The sequence below is a fragment of the Eptesicus fuscus genome, chromosome 12 (assembly GCF_027574615.1).
Source record: "Eptesicus fuscus isolate TK198812 chromosome 12, DD_ASM_mEF_20220401, whole genome shotgun sequence".
In the NCBI taxonomy this organism is placed as follows: Eukaryota; Metazoa; Chordata; class Mammalia; order Chiroptera; family Vespertilionidae; genus Eptesicus; species Eptesicus fuscus.
In genome coordinates, this window is record NC_072484.1 from 65,186,618 (window position 1) to 65,210,003 (window position 23,386).

At 46.3% G+C, this 23,386-nt stretch overlaps 1 protein-coding gene across 5 annotated transcripts in view; it reads right to left on the reverse strand.

Annotated features, from left to right (window-relative positions):
* The window catches only part of MGLL (monoglyceride lipase), a 124,836-nt gene that overhangs the window by 81,028 nt on the left and 20,422 nt on the right, over positions 1 to 23,386 (reverse strand). For 2 of the 5 annotated variants that reach the window (XM_028138516.2, XM_028138529.2), the window contains exon 2: positions 22,022 to 22,166. In XM_028138516.2, coding sequence (XP_027994317.1) covers positions 22,022 to 22,166 — 145 coding nt within the window. Of the gene's footprint in view, positions 1 to 22,021; positions 22,167 to 22,646; positions 23,024 to 23,048; positions 23,215 to 23,386 lie in introns of those variants that run through there. The other 3 variants (XM_054723872.1, XM_008159432.3, XM_008159424.3) reach the window with 3 other exon arrangements.

Genomic DNA, 23,386 nt, shown 5'->3' on the forward strand with positions numbered 1-23,386 from the left:
TCTAGTCTTGCCGTGCACACAGCCTATTTTCTGAGCTGGAAGGCTTCTGAAAGCAAAAACCTGGGGCAAAAAGGTGAAGGTATAGCACAATCCTTTGATTATGCTTATCTATAATAAGGATTTTAAATATTCTGAATATCACTTATAGTACAAAATATTCCCGATTAGAAAAACAACATGAAGTCAAAAGTTGCATAAAGCACAGCAGAGCCTTCCCAATGTGTTCCCAGCCCTCTTCTCCAGCCTCATCCCAGCCTTAAGGCCAATCACACCAAGGTCAGTGTCCCCGGGTCCCCGAGGCTAATGTGACCGCTCATGCGAATTTATCTGTGCAGCTAAATCATCATAGACAGTGAACAGCCACGTAAAGGACGTCAGGAGAACTGCAGCAGCACGTGCGTGCCTCCTTCTCCCCACAGAAATCACCACTTGCCCTGACTCCTGGTTTAATCACTTCCTTGCTTTTCTTCACAGTTTAACCACCTATGTATATAGATAGGCAAACAATGATCCGTTTGGTTTTGCCTGTGTTTGAACTTTCACATAAATAGACTCACCCTAATAGTCCTTCTGTGTCTCGTTTCTTTTACTCAGTATGCACTGGGGACTCATCACACGGATAGGTGTAGCAGTGTCGTTTTCACTACTGTATCATATTCCACTGTAAGAATATCCTTCAATATATTCATGCAGCCTCCTACGAATGGGCATTTGGATTGTTTCCAGTTTTGATATGTTACAAGTCACGCTGCTGTGGACATTCTTGAGTATGGCTCCTACTGCTCATGGACAAGAGTGACCCTATTATGTAGATCTGCTAGTAGAGTCTCTGGATGGAGCATAAAGATTATTTCCAAAGGGAATGGACCAATTTACATCCCTGCCTATAGCAGGTGAACAGTCCCTTTGCCCACATTCTCCACAGCACTTGGTAATGTCTGACTTCGGATTTGCCAATTGAATGGGTGCGAAATGGAATCTCACTGTGGTTTTCATTCCCATTTCCCTAATTATCAATGAGGTTAAGCACCTCCTGCTACATTACGAGCTTCCCAGGTTGTGCGGTCTCGCACCGCCACGACCATGCCTGGCGAGCTCCTGCCCATTGAGCAGTACCCAGTTCCAACTGTCCTTCCAGTTCTCCCAGACAGAACCAGTCATGCTTCCCTCTGGGTTCCCACATCCCTGGGCTTGGCCGTGTCATAGCCTCTGATCACCTGGGCTGGAGAAATCTGTTGCCTTGTTATTCTGCCAGAAAACCACGTTTCCCTTATTCCCCTTGATTCCATTGCTCAGAACAGCACCTGGAACAGAGTGGCTGCTCATTATATTTATTGATGAATTTCATTGGGTTTAGAGAAAAGCTCTTTCCAGCAGAGAGCAGTCCAGAATGGGGGGGAGGGGGAACCTGGATTCAGATAAAAAGAGGTGTGAACTCCTTACCAGCTCTGTGTACATCAGACTAGCACACAGGTAAATTCTTGGGGTGCTTTCACAGGCAGTCTGTCTCGGGGCTCCCTCTTTGGGCTTTTATCTCTGCTTTTCTTTAAGCCCCAAGTCCTGGGTCTCATCTGGCTCCTTGGTGCCGGTTTTGGACTCTGCCTCATCCTCACCTCTGTGATCATGCCTTCCGCTCCCGCAGCTTGCCACTGGACAGAGTCCCAGGACTGACTCTTCAGCCAGCTCTTCACCCAGCCATCACCTCTTGCATTTGCTCTCTCCGTTCCCCCATTCCCACCCTGGCCTGTGTCACACAGACTTGGGTGATTACAACAGCTTCCTATTCCACACCCTGCCTCCGGGCTCTCCCACTCAAGTCTGTGCTGACACAGCCCTGCTTTCGTTGTGCTGACAGCCAGAGCCCCCCACGGCTCTGCTCCTGCCTCTCACTCATTCTCAGGCCCTGTCACCGGCCTCAGGCATCCTGCCTATCCTCTTCACCTGTGCCTGTTGGAAGAGGCTCTCAGGCCTTCCCAGAGCGCTCCAGCCACTAGGGCCCTGGTGTGGGTGTGGGTGTGGGTGTGGGTGTGGGTGGGGAGGGTGTCCACGGTGAGCTGAGGCAACAGATGACATGGCCAAGCAAGAGAGCACTGAAAGAGTCATGGGTGGAACAGGCAGGTGGGAGAGTCCCGTACAGGGGCATGAATAACAAGGGTCAGGATGAGAGAGCAGCAGATTTCCCACAAGGAAGTGAAAACTTGAGGAAACAGGCAGGGCCACCTACCTCACTTCCCTAAATCTCTGCCCTAATGTTCTTCCATTGCATTCTTGGAGTATCATTGAACATGCATGATCAAAAGCTCCAAGGAAGCCAGAAGAAAAGAAACATACATGTAGGAAGTGTCCATTTAGCTAAAGACTCTTCCTGATAGCTCTTTGACATAAGTAGCCTTAGCACCAATTTTACAGATGAGACAACTAAAGCTCAAAAAAGGGAGGTTATTCACTAGCAAAAGAGTTAGAACTAGAATTTGGATCCACCTGACCTTGAATCTGTGCTTGGCCCATTATACTACACTACTTGAGAGATCTAGGTCCTAATCCTGGCTCCAGCCCTCACCAACTGTATAATTTCTGTTGCTTATGTAACTTCTCTGCACCTACCCTGCCTCTCTCAGGATGGGAGGGAAGATGAAAGAGATTGTATGTGTAAATAGCACTTTACCAACTGTATATTACTATAATTACACTACCTCAAGTCCTTCTTAGAATGAGTCATGTGTAAATAAATGAGAGTGAACGAATAAATGAAATAATGAATCAGCCCTGTTTACTTGGTCCTTTTGCATGGCCAATGTCTCATCTCCCAGCTATGTCAGAGGCAGACAGTAAACTGGGCTTCTTGGCAGCCCCCAAATTGCTCACCACAGCACTGCCCACCAAAGAAAGCCTTAATAATCTTTATTAAATGAACAGATGACCACATGCCTGCATGATAATAATGAACACATATAGCACTTTCCTTCATTTATTTTATTGATTAGATTCCACAAATAAGTGATATCATATGGTGTGTGCTATACCATATTAACATTCATGAAAGAGGAGATGGTCTTCATGTCAGACTGCAAATTGACTACTCTTAACTCAATTCTCCCCTTCTTCCATAGTAATAGAATTTTACCTAGACATATGGCTACCCAGATAGAGACCATATTCCCCAGATTTCCTTGCAGCTAGTTGTGGTCACATGACTAATTATGCCAATGGAATATGAGCAGAAATTATGTATGTGATTTCCACTTGAAACAATTTGTTTGCCTTATACTTTCTTTCTTCTCTCCACTGTCTGCAACGTAAAAGTGACAATGACAGAGCATGAAACCACATCCTAAGTGGTAGTGGGGCAACAAGATGGAAGGAACCTGGGCCCCTGAATGACTGCATGGAGCAGAGTGGCCCTGCCAACTTGGACTTCCCATGGATGGACTGGTAAGAAAAAGAAAAATAGACTTCTATCTTATATAAGCCACTAAATTTGCAGGTCTCTTTTTTACAATGCTCAGTCTAGCCTATATCTTAAGAAATGTAGACTTGCATTAATAAGATCCCTCACATCTGATTTTATTGTTCTCACATTCATTTTAATGCAAACTATCTAACAACTATGCTGGTAAGAACTGCAGAGTAAAGTTCAGGTGTGAGCAAAGTTCTAGAATATCTCCCAAAGCACCTATTTCCTTGAAATATTTATATTTTATGCATATTTCTCTTTTTTCTAGAAAAAAGTGAAGCTCCATGAAAGAGGCCAGAAGACTATGATCACACTCGAAATATAACATGAAGGAACAGCAGGACTGCATGTCACTAGTCTGATGCTCATCCAGCTTTCAGCTCTTCGTTAACAGAGTTTTTGAGCACTTCGTCTGGGCCAAGCACCAGGTTGGGCTCTGGGGACACATCTGAATTAGATAAATTCCCTATCCTTATGGAGATTCCAGTCTGGTGCCAGAATCAGAATATGTAGCAAATAAACATGTGCCAGGTCTTGTTTAGTACTATGGAGAAAAACAGTCAGGGTTTGGGGACAGGAGAGTATTTTGCTCCATCCCTTACAACACAGACTTGCTTCTCACGGTACTAGACTTACTAGAGATGCTAGTTTTAAGACTTCAGTCAGATATTTTTCCAAACAAGACTGACAAATGGCTAACAGGTACATGAAAAGATGCTCAATATCACTAATCATTAGGAAAATGCAAATCCAAACAACAGTGAGATATCACCTCACACCTGTCAGGTGCCTATCATCCAAAGACAAGTGATAATGAGTGCTGGTGAGGATGTGGAAAAAGGGAACCCTATGAACTGTTGGTGGGAATAGAAATTGGTACAGTCACTATGAAAACAGTATGGTGGTTCCTCAAAAAATTAAAAATAATACTGCCACATGGCCCTGGCGGGTGTTTCTCCGAGGTCAGAGCATCAGCCCGGGCACCAAAGGTTTGAGGGTTCAATTCACCATCAAGGACATGTTCCTGGGTTGCAAGTTCAATCCCCAGCATGTGGGGGAGGAAACCAATCTCTCTCTCTCTCTCTATCTCTCTCTCTCTCTCTCTCTCTCTCTCTCACTCTCCTCCCTCCCTCTCTCCCTTTTTCTTATCCTCCCTTTCACTCTATCTAAAATCAATGGGGGGGGGAGGGGAATTTCCTCCCACAAGCATGGGAATCTTACAGGTTGAGATTAACAAAAATAAATAATAAATAAATCTATCATGTGATCCAGCAATTCCACTTCTGGGAATATATCCAAAGGAAACCAACAAACAAACAAAAATCTATGTCAAAGAGATATGTACACCCCTGGGTTCATAGCAGCATTGTTTACAATAGTCAAAACAAGGACACAACCTAAGTGTCCTTTGATGGATGAAAGGATATAGAAGTTGTGATACATATACACACAATGGAATGTTATTTAGCCATAAAATGGAAGAAAATCCTACCGTTTGTGACATGGTGATGGACCTTGAGGCTAAGTGGAATAAGTCAGACAAAGACAAATACTGTATAATCTCACTCATTTGTGGACTCTTGAATAAAAAAGAAAGGAAAAAGAAAAAAACCAAACTCATAATAAAAGAGATCAGATTTGTGGTTACCTGAGGTGGGTGGGGAGGAGGGGGAACTGGAGGAAAATGGTCAAAGGTACAAACTTCTAATCTAATAATAGACAAATATGCAAATTGACCGCACCTTTGCCACACCTAAGCCATGCCCACCAGCCAAGCCACGCCCACCAGCCAATCAGGATGAGTATGCAAATTACCCCAACAAAGATGGCGGATAATTTGCATATCAAGACAGCGTCAAAAGAAGCCAAGAGCTGCAGAAGGGAGTAAAGCTTCGAAGAAGCAAGCAAGCCAGGAGGGGGGCGGGGGAGGAGAAGGGAGGAGCGAAGTCAGGGCCGGGGGTGAAGGGAAACGCAGGCGGGCTGGAGGAGAAGGTGGGCCAGGCGACAAGGGCGGAGCGGAGGCGGGGCCGGGGGAGAAGGGAAAGCAGGCGGGCTGGAGGAGAAGGCGGGGCGGGGTGACAAGGGCGGAGCGGGGGCAGGGCTGGGGGCGAACGTAAAAGCAGGCGGGCTGGAGGAGAAGGCGGGGCGGGCGACAAGGGCGGAGCGGAGGCGGGGTAGAGTGCAGCAGGAAATCCTATTGCAGGATTTTTCCTGCAACGGGAACGCTAGTTCAGTTATAAGATAAATAAGCACTAGGGATATAGTGTCTAACCTGATGACTGCAGCTAACACTACTGTATGTATATAGGAAAGAGAGTACATCTTACGAGTTCTCACCACAAGAGAAAAAACCTGTTTCTTCTTCTTTTTTGTATACTATCTATATGAGATGATGGATAACAACTAAACTTATTGTGATAATCTTATCACAATATATGTAAGTCAAATCATTATGCTGTGATATGACCTTAAATTCATACAGTGCTGCACATCAATTATATCTAAATAAAACTGGAAAACAACAATGAAAAGTCACTGACCAGAGAGGAATTTGCTAACTTAAGTGCATGTCTTACTGTTGTCAATAAAACGCAAAAATGACCAAATATGGGGCGCTACTGAGGAACATAGTAGCCTGGCAGTTCTATCGCTCAAAATGCAATGATAAGCAAAAGTGACATCCTGGATGCCCTAATTAGGCTTACGAAGCTCTCCCACATTTTCCCTTCCTCCCATGATCTCCTAGTGTGTTTCAGTGAGATGGACAACTGCCTGACTAATAAACCTAGTAGGCACTTATATGGACTTATTCAGCCTCAACATAATTCCTTAGACGTTGGGGGGGGTGCAACCTCCAGGAATGATTTATGTTTAATCACAGAGCTGCTCTGTGTTGTAAGAAGCCAAGAGACTCAGAACTCTCATTAACATGTATAATCTCTTCCGAGGCCTCTCTGGCAGCCACGGCCTGGCCAGCTTTGGAAAGGTTCTCACGCCAAAGGGCTACTCAGAGGACACTGTCCAGATCAATATTTGGAACTGGCCTTCTGGGAAATCACTAATGGTCTGCGGAAGACACATGGCGTGACTTTTAGGATGGCCCATTAATGAAGCATTTCACAGCTGTCCTGATTCCAGAAAAGGAAAGCCAAGGAGCCAGACGTCGGTGTGGCTGCCTCGGCTTCTGTGTGAACGAGCTCGGAGCTCTGTCTTCCAAGCCCCAGTCTCTTTCACGGCACAGAAAAGGGCCTGTGTTTGCTCTTGTTCCCAACAGTGGGGTGCCTGGGGGAGTGCCCTGGCCTCTGGCTGCTTCCCTGCCCCCTCCCAGGTGCCAACCATACTTGCAGCAACCCTACTGATGCATGCAAGCTCACACCATCTGGATGCTTGTGCTGTGCTGGCATGCTCCATAGGGAAAGAGAATGGCACACTCACTTATAGGGTGACTTTTAAGTGGAGATGTATATATTGGGGGTGGGGGGTGGGGCTAGACCATCAAATTCTCAAAGAGATGGTACAAATCCACAACACTTACTAACATAAATCTAGGGGAACAGAATTCTCAACCTGTAAGATTCTCATGCTGGTGGTGCTCAGGATGAATTATGGAGGTTCCATACACAACATTAAATAACATCGAAGTGCACAGCGCCGTAACCTCTAGTCCATCCCATTCTCATCTCTGAGTATGTGTGTGTGGAGGGGGTTGTCTCAGCTAGGTGCTGATCTGTCTTAAACACCTATTCAACTCCAGCCAATCTCCATTTTTAGGACAGAGAGAGAAGCCACAGGCTCTGGGTTTGGGGCAAGCCTAGTATAGAGCTAGAATGGTTTTGTTTTCTCCTGTGGCCACTTTTTATCAATGACATTTGATACTGGCTTTCCATTTCTTGAATTAGAATGTTTCCTCATAAAATAGAGTTGAAGTGAAAAAGTGAGTTGAGTCAAGAAAACTTAAAGAGATAATATTAAATGCAAATCGCCACGGTGAAAATCACACCAATGGCACGTGAACAAGAGGTGTGGGTCTTCCCCCATGAGGGGTCAACACAACTCGGACTGGAAAGGGTCACCAGGCCCCTCTCTCACTATCAGGCTGGTCCCTGTGGCCGTTGGGAAGCATGTGAAGACTCATGACGAGTAGAGATGGGGTGAAGCCTGGGATAGAAATGACCTGAATGAGAGGTGGTCCGTTAAGAGGCAAACCTCCCAAAATGGTCATGGGGCGATAAAAATCAGAAAGCCTCGTTACCATGAGGGAAGCACCAGATGGAGTGCCAAGCCAGTAAGCACGGATGGCAGGTGGACACAGAGTTCCAGGCCTGCCTCTGTCACTGGCCAGCACTTCCCTGTCCAGAGCCAGGTCAGATGGCCATCCCTTCAGCTTGGCCACCAAGCCATCCTGGCCACCTTGTCAGAGTCAGCTGATCCCCTCTGCTCATTTGCCCCCTGTCCCACATTCCCCCACTGGTCACCTATCCCTCAATCGTTTTCTTGCTTGCCTGTTGAATTCTGGCTTCCTGAGGATAGGGGATCTTGGCTCATTCGGCTCAGACTCCCTGGCTCCAGGGAACGAATGAGTCTAACTCCTTTGTGCCTCAGTTTCCCTATCTGTGGAGCCATGGAAGAAATGGCAACAGTTGGGCCAGGAGAGCAACCCAGAGAGGGGCTAGAAGGAAGTGGGCAAGGGTTCACAGGGGACCCTCAGCCCCCGGAGATGACCCCCAGGTCTGCCCAAAGGGCAAAGTGACTCACAGAGACTGCTGAGAGGAAGACTGTTTGAGTTCTCTGGGAGAAACCTCTCATCACAGAACCCAAAGGAGACCTTGAAGAGAGGGCAATGCCATGTAGACCTGGGGATAACATTTAGATTCTTCTGAAAGGCTTCGCAACGAAAAATGTTTAAAAAGATAGCTGCAAGGCAATTCTGACCTGGATGAAACAGGAAATGGCAGGAGGAGGTAATAGGGGCTTTCTTAGTAAGAGGAGTGGCTCCCTGACCTTCCTATAAGAACGTACTTGGGTTCCACCTTATGTAACATGCCTTTTTTTCCCTCCCTGAAAGCAGAACAACATGAACTTTCCAAGTCTGCAGATGGCTCTAAGTTCTTCTGGGTGGTGAAATGCCAAGTGGATGGCAATAAATAATCAGGAACTTATTGAAAATGCAGGAGAGGTGAGACAACCACACAGTGACGAAGTTAAGGAAAACAGTCACAACTTGATGGCCACAGTGCAGCCTCTGAGCTGTGTTATGACCTGAACTGGCAGGTGCAGCCAGGCCAGCATAATCAGAGAGAATGCTGGAGTTAGACACCTGGGGAGGCTGGACAGGCAATAGACCGTGGGCTCACTCCACAGACCTGTCATCCCACTGTGGGGTCTCAACAGAGCCACTGTACCTTTGTGAGCTCATCTTGTCATCTGTAAATGGGGTTATCATCCTACCTCCACATGGTATTGTGAGCATTAAATAGCACCTGTGCCAGGTGGGTTATAGGAACAGCTTTGTAAGTATTCATGAGGTAGAACTGGTTGTTGGAGAGGGAACAGTTGAAGCAAAGCTATTTGGGTTCAAATCCTGGCTCTGCCATTTATTAGCATAGCATGTGACTCTCAGCTTCTATGTCAATGAAATAGCAAGGATGGCGCTAACCACCTTATAGCACTATGAAATTCAGGGAGGAAAAGCAAAGAATATCTACCAAGGTGTCAGACTCAGGCCTGAGCCTTCTGAAGATCAGTTTCCTCCTCCTTTCCAATACATGCTTACAGACATGTATTTATTGTTATATTGTAGCAATCATAAATATATATAACAACTGTAAATATCTATGCACCCAACATAGGAGCAGCTAAATATATAAAGCAATTATTAATGAACATAAAGGGAGAAATTCAGAGGAATACAATAATAGTAGGGGATTTTAGTACCCAACTCACATCAATGGATAGATCATTCAGACAGAAAATTAATAAAGAGTCAGCTCAGCCCTAACCGATTTGGCTCAGTGGATAGAGCATTGGCCTACGGACTGAAGGGTCCCAGGTTCGATTCTGGTCAAGGGCATGCACCTTGGTTGCAGGCACATCCTCAGTAGGGGGTGTGCAGGAGGCAGCTGATTGATGTATCTCTCTCATCGATGTTTCTAACTCTCTATCCCTCTCCCTTCCTCTCTCTAAAAAATCAATAAAAAATATTTTTTTAAAAAGAGTCAGCTCAATACTATATCTATTTCCCTAGAGCCAGCCATCTGATTAGCAGTGTGTATGTTCAGATACTAAAAATACCAAGCAAAAGCTTCAGGAAAGCTTGAAAAAATTCTATGCAGAAGCAAATAGCACATTAAATAAATTTTTTTTAAAGTTTTCTAAAAACAAAAGACATATTCAAGAAAGCTGGCTTTGCTGTAGTCCTTTGAGGGTCAGCCATAGAGATCAGACAGGCTCCATCCCCAACTCTCAGCTGGTGCCTCAGTGGACACAGAGCCCTGGCAATGCCCATCTTTGGTCTGGTGTATGAATGCACTAAGTGGTTGGACACGGTATGAGCATGGGCTTCTAAGGAGGAGCACTCAGTGCAGCTCTCCAGCCTCCTCAGGCACATGGCCTGGTCTAGACCCCAGACTTCACTGGCCCTGGCACATGAACAAGTGCTTGCCTGCCTGCCTTCCTCTCTGCACTGTGAGCCCCCGGAAGGCAGAGACCTTTGGGTCTCAATGATTTTTCTACCTCTCACGGCCTAGCACAAGATCAGCATAGAGTAGGTGCTCAGTAAATATTTGTTGAATGAAACTAATGGGTGGATGGATGGATGGATAGATGGATGGACTGATGCATGGATGGAGGGATGGATGAAGGGATGAGTGAGGAGATGGATGAATGGATAAGTGGTTATAGCTACAAATTTGTCTCTTCCTTTGCAGATGCTACAGGACATCCAGACCTCTCTTCTGGGACCTGGAAGCTTGATTATTGACATCCAACACACTTCTCTCTTCTGAGTTGTTTTGAAAAAAACTTTAGGAAGGAGTGATGAGATGGAATCATCCTGTCAGCAAGCTCCTACTTTGTGGCTGACACTACCCAAGTCAGAGAGAAGAGACTCTTAGGTCAGCTTCTTGTCTACAGGAGCTGGCTCTGGGCGCCCCATCATTCCTTTTGTGACAATATTCTCTCCCAGTGCTCCATCTACTATTTTTTGGTCTCCTTTACATACTTCCTGATGCTAAATCTGCTGCTGATCTCAGCAATGGTCTCTTCTCTCTGTCTTAACTCCCAAGTCCCACTAAAGGAGTCTCATAGGACTCCCATTAACCACAGTCAAAGTCCAAACAAAGTACACAAGACTCTCTCTAGCTAAACACCCAGGTGCCTTCCCAGATTCACCCTCCAGTACGCCAGCCATTTGCACTGTCCCCTCCATGCCTTCTGATGCTACCCAGTCCGTCTGCCTGGAATGTACTTTCCTTTTTGTTCAATCCCATCACTCTTCAGGACCTGGCTCAGGTATAAAGTCCTCCAAAGCTCCCCCAAATCACTCCTTTTAGTAAATGTGGAAAATACAGAAAACTCTAACAAAATAAAACTTGCCCATCACAATTTCACAACCTAGAAATGACCACTATTTTCATTTCTAGTATTTTATCGATGATTTTATTTTTAGTGTGGTTGAGATCACAGCTTTATATTCTGTAGTTTTCTATGTACCATTATAATATAAACAACTTTCTGTGTCATTAGATTATTTTGGTAAATATGATTTGCCAAAATCAACTTCCCAACCTCCACCCCAGCCCTAGGCAACCATTAATCTACTTTGTGTCTCAATAGATTTGTCTGTGCTGTATATTTCACTGGCTTCTTTCACTGAGCATATGGCTTCAGGTTCATCCATGTTGTGTCATGTACCAGTACTCCATTCCTGCTTATGGCCAAATAATATTTGATTGTAGGTATATAGCACTTTTTATTTATCCATTCATCAGTTGATGGATATTTGGATTGTTTCCACGTTTTCACCATTATGATTAATTCTGCTATGAACATTCATGTACAAGCTTTTCTGTGGACATATGTTTTCAATTGTCTTATTTTATACCCAAGAGTGGAATTGCTGGGTCATATGGTAACTGTGTTTAACCTTTGAAAAACTATCCGACTGTTTTCCAAAGTAGCTGCACCATTTTAAATTCCCTCCAGCAGTGCATGAGAGTTCCCATTACTTCACATCCTCATTTGTTATTCTCTATCTTTTTTTATTATAACCAACCTAAGGGGTGTGAAGTGGTATCTCATTGTGGTTTTGCTTTGCATTTCCCTTAGACAGTCAGTATTAAGCATCTTTTCATGTGCTCATTGGCCATTTATATATTCTCTTTGGAAAAATGTTATTCAAGTCTTTTGCCCATTTTTGATGGGTTGTCTTTGTATCACTGACTTGTAAGTGTTCCTTATATATTCTAGATACGATTCCCTTATCAGATAGGTGATCTGCACATATTTCCTCCCATTCTGTGAATTGTCTTTCTTTCTTTTTTTATCATTATGTACTTTGAAGCACAAAAGTTTTTAATTCTGATGAAGTCCAATTTATCAATTTGTTTTTTACTTGTGAAATTGGTGCCATATCTAAGAAACCACTGCCAAATGCAAAGTCATGAGGATTTACTCCTATGTTTTCTTCTAAGTTTTCTACTTTTATCTCCTACATTTAGGTGTTATAGTTTTACTTTTGTATATTGTGTGAGAAAGAAATCCAATTTATTTTCTTGCATGTAGATAACCAATTGTCCCAGCACCATTTGTTGAAAATACTCCTATTTTTCTATTGAATTATCTTGGCATTCTTGTCCAAATCAACTGATCATAGATATAGGGGGTTTTCTAGACTCTCAATTCTTTTCCACCCTTATGCCAACAGCACACTGTCTTGATTATTATTGTTTTGTAATAAGTTTTGAGATCAGAAAATGTGAGTCCCACAACTTTGTTCTTCTTTTTTAAGATTGTTTTGGCTTTTCTGGGTCCCTAGCATTTCCACATGAATTTTAGGCACAGCTTGTCAATTTCTAGAAAGAATCCATTTGGAATGCTGACAGGGATTGCATTAAATCTGTAGACCAATTTAGGGAGTATTGCCCTCTTAATAATATTAAGTCTTCTGATCCATGAACATGGAACGTCTTTCCACTCATCTAGATTTTTCTTTAATTTCTCTTAGCAATGACTTGCACTTTTCAGAGTATTAGTTCTGCATTTCTTTTGTTAAATTTATATTCCTAAGTATTTTTATTCTCTTTGATGCTCTTGTAAATGGCATTTTTAAATTTCATCCTCAGATTATTCACTGCCAGTATATGGACATACGATTAATATATGTACACCAGCCCTGACGGGTTTGGCTCAGTGGATAGAGCGTCGGCCTGTGAACTGAAGGGTCCCGGGTTCAATTCCAGTCAAGGGCATGTACCTTAGTTGCGGGCACGTCCCCGGTAGGAGGTGTGCAGGAGGCAGCTGATCAGTGTTTCTCTCTCATCGATGTTTCTGGCTCTCTGTCTCTCTCCCTTTCTCTCTGTAAAAAATCAATAAAATATATATTTAAAAATATATATATATGTACACCATGGAAGTAGTCTAAGAGGCCAAACTAAGTGATAAGAGCCAGCATGCACATGCCATTTACTGTGTGCCAAGCACTGACCTTAACACTTACCCCTAACCTACACAATCACCCCGGGGGAAAGGTGCTATTAGCCCCCATTTTCCAGATAAGAAAACTGATGCCAAGACTGGTCAAGGAATGTATCCACGGGACACAGACACCAGAGGGGTGAGGGCATGAGTGGGGGGTGGGGGTGGGGGGTGGGGGGGATAAGGACACATATGTAATACCTTAATCAATAAAGAAAAGAAAAGGAACGTATCCACAGCCTCACGCCTCATCCACATGGACCTGCTCTGGTCCTGATGTCCAGCCCCTGGGCCTGGGCTTTTCTCCACAGCACCATCCTGCTTTGCTTCCCGAAGAGAACAGTTTTATCCAAAACATGTCTCCTCAGGACCGACTGAACGGGATAAACAGAGCAAAACTTTTTAAATGTCTAAAGGCATCCATTTCCTAACCAGGGCCTAACCCAGGAGGCTGTAAATATCCTGGAGAAAATGACCTGCTTTGGCTGAGAGTTAAACAGAGCAGTATTCTTCTTGACTTCAAGCTTTCTCTTTACATTATTTTCTCCCCTGCCCCCTTTTTATTTGGGGACCCCTTGTTTCCTCTGCCGCATTCTTCTCTTGTTTTCCTAGAGGCCTGTTGGGCTTCTCTTCCTCCTGCAATTTATCCCCTTCCTCCTACCCCATCTCCTGGTCCTCTAAGTAAGTCTCCTGCTGTCTTTCTGAAGTCCATTCACCCCTATCACTCAGCTCCTTGGGTATCACCTAGTACCCACACTTCTAACCACTAAAAACAGAACCACCCAAATGCAGATGTGTCAAATGGCTTCTGGCAGTGGGGAGGGAGCTGGCACATTAAGACCCCTCCAATCCCTACCCCAACTGGACATTTGTTCAAATCCCTACTGGGAAGGGCTAAGTTGTGGTTTGAACCCATAAGAAGAAGATGTGGGGAGCAATTCCTGAGAGACAGCATGGAGCAGAAGAAACACATGGTCGGGAGATTGCCCCTGGCCCCATGCCAGGCCCCTAGGTGACCTCATGCTCACCCTCTGAGCCTCAGTCTTTCCATCTGTAAAATAAGTTTGGCGCCGAGCATTGGAGTCATGGAGCACCCCAATTCTGAGAGGCTCATGGAGTCTGTGATCCATCTTCCTTTCCAGAAAAGTGTGTAGACCCACAAACCCATGTCCAAAGGTCTGCAGACTCTAACTCCCTAAAACTCTCCACCACCAACTTCAGGAAGTCCCTAAAATTAGGGAGAGTTGGTAAATTCTAATGATACCTCAGTGCTCACGTCTGAGTTTCTCCTCCAGAAAAAAAAAAAATCTGACTCCGTCAGTAACATGCTCATGTGCCCCTTTCCTCTTGCTGGAGCAGATTCATTCATTCAACACATTTATTAAGCTCCTACAGAGGGCTGACCACTGTTCTAGACCAAGTACACAGCATGTGCACAGAGAAACAAAACACTGGAGAATGTGCAATTTGGTGGGGCAAGTATATTACAATCTCAGTAATCTAAACCTTTCTCCGGGTTGTTCATCCCCAACACCTGCTCTCTGGAGGTAGTTATATGAGATGACAAAGGCACACATACCTTAAAGGTAGCACAGGTGTAATTTCACAAAGAGAACCAATTAATTCTGCCCCCTGCAACCTTCTAACTATTTGTTTTTGAAAACTTGTTCAAGGAAAGGAAGGTCAAATTCCCCTTACCCTAACATTAACAGGATATATATTTTTAAACCCTCTTTCTTTTCGTCTGCTCCTCCCTTCTCCTCTTTCTTCCCCCTTCTCCTCTTCCTCTCCCCTCCCTTTCCCCTTCCTCCTGCTCTCCTCTATCGCCTCTCCTCTCCTGTCCTGTCTTCTAGAACATTGATAAAGCAGTGGCCCCATGAAAATCAGTGTTGGTTGGAGCCTTCCTGAGAAGGGGAGGCATGCCTTGATGTCACTGCACAGGAGGATTTGTTGAGCACCAAGAGAAGAAACAAACGGTCAGCAGAGCACGGGAGAGAGGCACGTTGAGGGAGGCTCTGGGTGTGAAACCGGGCAGCTGCAAACGGAGTGAAACACACGCACGGCTTCTCCTGCAGCCCTCCGAGCTGAACACAGCCCCTGCTGCAGTAGGTCAGGCTTTCAAACACATAGGGAGCAACTTCACTCCTACTGCCGCCCTGATCACCATCAGCGTCCCCGCACCCACCCCTAACGAACAAGGCTGCATGAAATGAAAAGAACCTCCCACCAACAAGAACCTTGGATGACCCTAAAATACTGGACAAGGGTCGTCTTGTAATCTCAGCTGTAAGAATTCACACCACTGAAGGCCGTTTACGCCATTTCTACAATATCAGTGGTTTGGTTTGCATTCACGGACAAAGTGCATCTGGGATTAAGATCCAAACCTAAAAGGTGCCAATAAATAGACAATGCTGGACAATGGCTGCTATTCAGGAAGCAGCTTATTTTGCTATTTTTTCCTTAGACTCCACTGCAAAACAAAGGCAGATTTGTATTTGCAGAACATTCTTATAGCAACTGGAAGAAATTATTCCTTAACGAAGCTGTTGGAAAAATCAACTGCTAGAATAGCAGCCGGCCTTTCCTATTGCCATCAAAAGATCTTTGCTATTCAAAGAATCTGTTTTAAAAAGCCCAGAAGAGATGCCCTATTTAAAAATAAGGCAGTTCGCTGCGCTACAACAAAGGCGGAAGCATCAGAGGGAGAAATAACAGCTTCATACAAGAGAAGAAACTTTTGGAAATTCTTAAAATAGGTAAAAGAAATTTGAGGTATGCTGTAAAGCGGTAATCTAATTAAAAATAATGTGACTGGTATGAGATGCACAGTTAGGTCCATTTTCTTAGAGTTTAAGTGCAAATGTCATGAAATAACACAAAGTCAAAGGCACTTAATTTTTGATTCCTCATTGTGGGGAGCCAATGTAAGACACGATTCCTTTCTCCCCTTCATTAAAATGAACTTGTCCTTGTCATTAATATTTTATTGCTGATGTTTGAAATGTAATTCAGTTGCTGGTCCACGCTCCCTCTCCTCCCTTTCTCCTACTCGTGTATACCAGGCCTGCTCCAATGACGTGTCCTATTGCACCACCTGAACTCACTGCCAGAGAGCAGCCCTGGCATCTGCGGAACGGAGGATAACCTAAAGGTGTGTGCTGGGAAGGAGGAGTCCATGGCCCACATGCACCCATCACTCAGGAAGGCATGTGAGAGCTTTCCTTCCCTCCCTGCACTGCCCATTATCACAATATGATCAACTTTCACCTCCCCTTCCCCTACTACCCTGCCATGCCCCACTGTGCTGCGACTCAGCCCTCTTCACCTGTCCCCTGGATTACTGCAAACGCCTCCAAGAAAATGACTGTCCAAGTAACAAGTTCGCACTCCCCCCAACCCCTGAAGGTTCAAGTCCACGCCTGTAGCTTGGCCTGCAGGAACCCCCAGGCCTGGCCCCCTCCCACCTCTCTAGCTTCATTCAGTTTCTTCCAGTACTGCCATGCTGCTGTGGCTCCTGCTTTCCTGCCCTGGCTCCCTGCTCCGCCATGCCCTTCTCACGGGTGGAATACCATTGAAGGGCACTGGCTGAAAGGATGAGGAGGAGCTGAAATCTAGCCGACACTCTGCTCACCAAGCTATGCACCTGAGGGGCTGTGTCTACCCAGATGGGCTCCCTTTTCTAATTTTCACAAAAGCTCTTCCTGGTTAAGTGGTGGTCCTATCCCTAGACACTTACCACATCATATGCTAACTGCCCTTGTGTTCATCTCCCCTCCCGCCCCTTGTCAAGCAAGTGGTCTTTGACACTCTCTCCACAACCTGATGCCCAACACAATGCCTAGAACGTATAGACTTCCATAAGTAAGTGTTCACTGAACTGACTTGTTGAATGGAAGGGAAGAGCAGGGACATTGGCAGAGGTGACCCCTGGGAGCCTGTCTTGCTAAGATGCTCTGGGGAGCCCAAAAGCTACCCTAGCTCCTCCCAATCAGGGGGAAGAGCTAAGGGGCTGGGTTTGGGAGGAACTCAACTGTCCTCACACCCATGGAGACCAAAATGACTTCTTTTAGAGATAAATAAGGGATGCGATTTGGTGGACCCTGGGGATGTAACAACCAAAGGTAAATGATGCAGTAGCACTGAGTCACACAGGAGTCAGCAGGGCTGCACAGGAGGCACAAACACTCAGGGATATAGGCAGAGTCCACAGCACATTCGTTCAGAACACTGAGCCAAACCCTAGGCTGAGGGTGGGGGGGAAGAAAGGCACCACTTAACAGACTTACCACCTGATTAGAAAGCCTACGAGAGAAGGGAGAAGAGGGAAACACCCATCTGATCTATGAGAACAAAATTTCCAGAAGGCAGTGGGGATAGAAATTATGTCCAGCCAGATGGTGAGGACTCTGCATCTCCCTGGTCTGGATCCAGTTGGCTGGGAGGGGCCCTTATCTTCCGGAGCCACAGGTGCCACCCCCAAGTGGCTGGCGGCCAATGTGAGGAGGACATTATAAGGGTGGCAGGAAGGGAGAATATTTTTTAGCCTTCCAATATATTCCAGCTTCGGGGAATTGTTCCTCCAGGTAAATTTGTACAGGTGGGAGGAAGTGTCCCCTGAGGGCATTGCCCCAAACTCCAGACAGAGATTGGGAAGGTCTCGTGGAGAAAGGGATCAATGTAGCCCTGGAAGGGCAGGGCAGAGGTAGGGATGTCCGCTGAGCCCCAGTCAAGGGCAATAAGGAATGAGGACAGGAGCAGTGGGAGCAGGGGCCCTGGGCTAACTGATTCTAGACCCACCGACAATGACCACCAGAACCGATGCCACACTACTCTTGGGTAGCCATGTGCCCCACTCCCAGCCCTAACTCCACATCACCACCAGGAAAATCTCGAAAACCACACCAGCAGCAGACTGTTTTGGGTGCAGGTCTGATTGGTGGGGCTGGGGAGATAAGAAGAGGTATCCATGGTGAGGGTGTGGCTGCAGAGTTACTGGAGGGAAAAGTCAGGTTACTGAAGTTGGAGGCAAGAAAGGAAAAGAAGGTGAAGCCAGGAAAGTCCCGGGCTTATGTTCTGGAAGATCTCTGAAAATGTAGGGGAGCTTACAACAAAATGCTAAATGGAACGTTCAAAGATGAGTCACTTGCGATTCTTCGGGAAGGGTGAGAGAGCTCCCCTCCCTAGGGGTTTGCATCAGGACATCTGCAGGCGGAGGGGTGCCTGCATATTGAAATAGCTCCCTCAGTGCACCAGTTATCCACCCAAACAGAAGCTACAAAAAGGAAAGCTTAACTGCTCCTTGGAGTTGAAAGGCTACCCAGATACAAAGTGCACATGGCAGGCGAGAGACATTAGCCTTAAAGATAGGTGGAGAGCACCAAAGCATTTATTCCACATCCATTTCCATCATGCCAGGCCTTAATGATGAACAGAAGAACGTGATCTGGGCCACGCCTGGAACTGACCGTGCCAGGGGGTGCAGCTGTATAATCTTATTTATAGCGTGCTCTCCAGCCTTCCCGGTCAGACAGAATCAAAGCAGGACTTCCGGGGAATCAAGCCATCAAAGTGAGCGTTGTGTCAGACTACCCCCAGCATCCCACCCACCAACAATGGTATGCAGTCAGTCATTCAACATTTGGCGCGGAAACACCTTCACTGTCCTGAAAATGACTAAGTAACATTCAGGGTTTAATTTAAAGTTGTCCTTTAAATGGACTGAGGGACACTTGGTAGACTGAATTTAAAGGCGCTAAATATTACCCCAGCTCTCCCACCCTTCCTGAATATTAAGAGCCCACAAAGCAATGCACCCCCCCACCTGAGCTAGTCTCCACTACTCTGCCGATACCACCAGTGACACTGTTGAAGAACCAGCATTTCAAAATCTAAAGTACTGAAGAATTCTCTACAAGGCAGCCAGTCTCCCAAGGCATTGGAAGATTTGTTTCAGATTGGATACATATCTTTAGTCAATGTCCCACTTTTCATATATTGTGAGCAAATGATTAAGAGAATGAATTATTCTATTACTCTTTACCAACAAAGATGTAAGAATTTATAAAGAGGCGCTACTTATGAAACAATTTTAAGAACAGCTGTCTGCTGCCTTGGTCATTTGGGCCTCTGTTACTCATCTGTAAAATGGGAATAATGATGATAATATTTGTCTCACATGTTGATGTAAAGATAAAATAAGGTATGTCTGTACTGAGTCTAGTCCAGACCTCAGAACATACTTGATACTCAATCAATATGAGATAATTCTGCTATTAAGTCTAACATTTGTTATTACCATAAATAAATACTACTAGTTGAGCATAAACTTGCCTTGGTATTTCCAGATGTAGGTTTAAAATCTCTGGTTCCTAATGACTAAATCCCCTAGCCTGCTATACTTAGAACAGCTTTGTTCTTGGACACGCATTGTAATGACTATCCTAAGGAATACTTGCTTCTTTCTCAGGATCTGGTATGAGGACATGATTTGTTTCCAAAGGCAAGCTAAGCCAGTTTCCCAGCTATGGCCGACACCTGTGACCCAGTGTTGCTCTGAGCCAACTTCGGGGCTGGTCTTGGTGCCCAGTAAGTCCCCTGAGGGCAGAATGTTCGGTCAGGTGCCCTGGGCAGGCACAGGGAGCTGGGTTGACCAGAAAACCAACCCAAACTTGTGCCAATTAAGGAAGGCAGGCACACACCCCTCTGTGTAAGATGGCCTGTGGGGTCTTCTGAGGTCCCAAGGGCCGCCGTGAGAAAGACTCTTTTTAAAGGAGCAAAGTGAACAAGTGGAGAGACGGTGGTGTTTGCCTGTGTTTCCCCCCCACATGGTAGAGTAGGAAAGACCCTGAGCTGAACTGGGGGGGAAAGGCCTGAAGGAGAGTCCCTGGAGGAGACAGGCTGCAGCCAGTGGTGGCCTATGGTCTTCTCCCCGATCCTAAAAGCAGCAGGCAGCAATGTTGAAAGGCAACAGCAGAGATATCCCAGGCCGTGCGAGAAGGCAACCTACCCAGCAGCTGCTCTCAGTTATTAAGATACGGAGATGCTTTGTACCAGTTTTCATAAACCTCTGCCCTGAGGCCTCCACTGCCTCCCCGCCACTCCAGCTGCCATGATCCCTCCTCCTGTGCTGCCTCACCCTCTCCACGATGCAGCAAGCACAGGGTTAACATGTGTCATCGAAGGGGCCTCCAGGACGTTCTCATTGGTCTGAGCTGGTTGTGAAATGTGGGAGTTTATTGATCTGCACCATCTCCAGCAGGTAGAGGCAGAGTCCCTCGGGGAGTGGGCTACAGGTGGGCTTTGGGGTTGAGGTCAGGCCACCTGGGTTAGAGATGCTGCCTCGTGACCTTGGCTGTCACCTGACCTCCCCAGCCACTGTTCTCTTCCAAAACCCACGGCCCACTTGCCTCAACCATCCACCCCATTCTTTATTTCCATCAACATCCGCTAAGATGCAAACACTGACTTCCAAGGGACAGCTCTGATTAAACTCCTGGGTTGCCGTCTCTGGCCAGAGCAAAGGTGAAACAGCAGAGAGCTCCCCCACGATGCAGCACCAGCCTGGAGACGGTGAAACACTGAAGCCAGCCTTTCCCGGCCCGCTCACCCACACCCTGCCCCCGTTTGAGGACTGTAGGCCCTCTTTCTTCCCCTGACCTCAAACCAGAACAACCTCCCCCTCAACAGAGAAAGCCCCCAAAGTCTGAGATTCAGACATGAAAAACTTCTACTTTCACTCATTTGTCCTCTTTTTGTATATTGAAAAATAACTCACCATCTACCATTAAGTTGTTAGAAATTCAACCAAGAACATGTAATTCTACAGCCAGTTAAGTCAGGGTGGAGAAGAAGTCAGAATGGAGCACAAAGGTAATGCTTGACAACCCTCCCTCCATCTGACGCATGTGCATGTACAGACACACACACACATACTCTCCTCCCGGGGGGGATCTTTAAGAAGGACATTGCCAGAGCTGTGAGGAACTATTCACAGCCTACTACGATAGCTACTTTGTACAGTTGCATTGAAGCTATGAGTTTAAGCTAGATCTTTAAAAAGTCCGTATCTCTGCTTTTTTAATGTGCAGCTACCTGTTACAGATATACCTGTTAAAGATATCGGAGACATTTTATAGCTGTGCTAGGGTTAGGTGATTACAGAAACCCAAAGAGAGGCATAATCACACCACACCATGTCCCCTAGGAGACAAGAGGCCTAGGAAGAAGCAGGGAAATTGTCCATGGAACAGAAACTATTCACTCATCACTAGGCCAACTGGTTACCACAAATCATTTCTTTCCCTGCACAGCACAAACAAGCAGGGCTGTCCCTGTTTCAGACAAGAGAAGAGCAGCAGGAGACGAGCTGTCTTATGTACAGTCGCAAGTCCTGTTTCTAATAGCAAGACAATCCTGGGTGGGAAAATATAAAAGCAACTGAGCTGGCGAGAAATCAGAGGAAATACCCTGAACCCTTCCTTCCAAGTAAAGGAATGACACCTTCTAAAGCTCATAACCAAACAGGAAAAGAGAACAAAGGTTACTAAATATATAATTTTGATTTTCTTATCTGATTAGGTGGTTTTCTGTAAGTGTTGGGCTTGATTTTAAAGACATGCCTGTACAACGGGAAACCAACTCCAGTACAAAAACGAAAGTCATGTGGAATTTTTGAAAACCGCCCTACTGTAGAATCCCTATCCTAGTTGTTATAATGAAAATAAGGTATAAATGTCAACCTTGTTAGCATGGCTGAGCCTCATGTATGTTCAAGGGGCAGGTGAAGCAGATCATGGAGCGAGTGGCCACACCACACGGAGCGAGAGGAGAGAGGCAGGTATGAAGGTATTTGAGCATCAGGGGAAGACTTACTTGGGAGACTCAGCGGGTTTCCAGTACCTGCAGAAGAGGTACTGTCCATCAGCGTTGACCAAATGAGGGAGGTCCTGGTACGGAACGCTTTGCGGGGTCCGCCTGGGAGAACTTTCCTCCGGCATTCTGAAAGGATCTCCAAGTCCTTGGAAGAAAGGAGGACACATTCCAAAGTGAGAAACATGGCAAACGCAGAGAACAGGGGAGAAAAGCCTTGTCGGTAACATTTTTTTTAAGAAAGCAGTTTTTAAAAACTCCATTTCCAAGATTTAAAAAAATACATACATCTCTTGCAATCTCTCCAACACTGAAAAGCCCCATTTGTTCTCAAGAAAAGCTGACTTTATTTTTTAAGTGCCTCATTACAGCTTTCTCCCCTCTCCCTCCTCCCCCCCTTCCCATCTGTGTTTATTTTAAATCATTTCAGGAAACTTCGTCTTAAAGACTATTTTAGCTATAATCAAGTGGAAATTATAGTTAGCTCTGTGGGAATAAAGACGCAGCTGCAAGAAGACCCAGCCATCTTCAAATTTCCCAGGAAGTTTCAAGGGGGCACAGTAAGGCGGTGATGGCTCTCCCTTTCATTCCTCCTGCCTGAAATTCCAAAGATGCCGGCTGGACGAACCTGTTTCCATCATTTCCTGGTTTTCGCATTCCACCACCACGACCGCCTGGAGAATTAGAGCCGGGCAGATAAGGGCTGGGCAGATAAGGGCTGTTCCCTCATCGCCGAGGTCAGAGCGCGGCATCCAGCAGCTGGAGCCCCCGTCCGCTCCCCCGCGCCCTGCCCCGAAATCCTGCCTTTCGCCTTTCGGGGTGCTGAGCCCGGCAGCCTGCTTCCAGCTCTCACTGACAAGTTCTCCAAGGCTCCCCTCCCTTCCCAGGGCGGGGAACAGGAGCCTGCGATCCTCCACTACTAGTTCGTGTCATCACTTTTCCTAAAGAAATCGCCGAATGGGGCTCGGGGAAGGGAGGGGCTGGGAGCCCAGCACCCACTGCCCGGGAACCTGGGGAACGCTCTGCGCACACCGAGGCGGCTCGCACACGCACAAATGCGGGTCCCCGAGGAAAGTCACCCCGCGGCTCCTGGCAAACTTTGCTTCCTGCCTGTCTCCGACAGCCCAGGGAATGGAGTCCGGCAGCTGTCACGGGAAATGCCACGGGAAAACCTGGCCACTGCGCCCGGGGCTCCGCGCGGTCGGCGGAGCTGGGAAGATGGAGTTGATGCGGACAAGTTGGTTTGGGGGCTGGTGCGGGCGCGGGGAGGGAGGGCGCGCGCGCGCACACACTGACACGCGCGCGCACAGTGGTGCACACACGCGCGCACAAGAGGGTGCGGGAGCCCACGCCCAGCGGGCCAGGGAC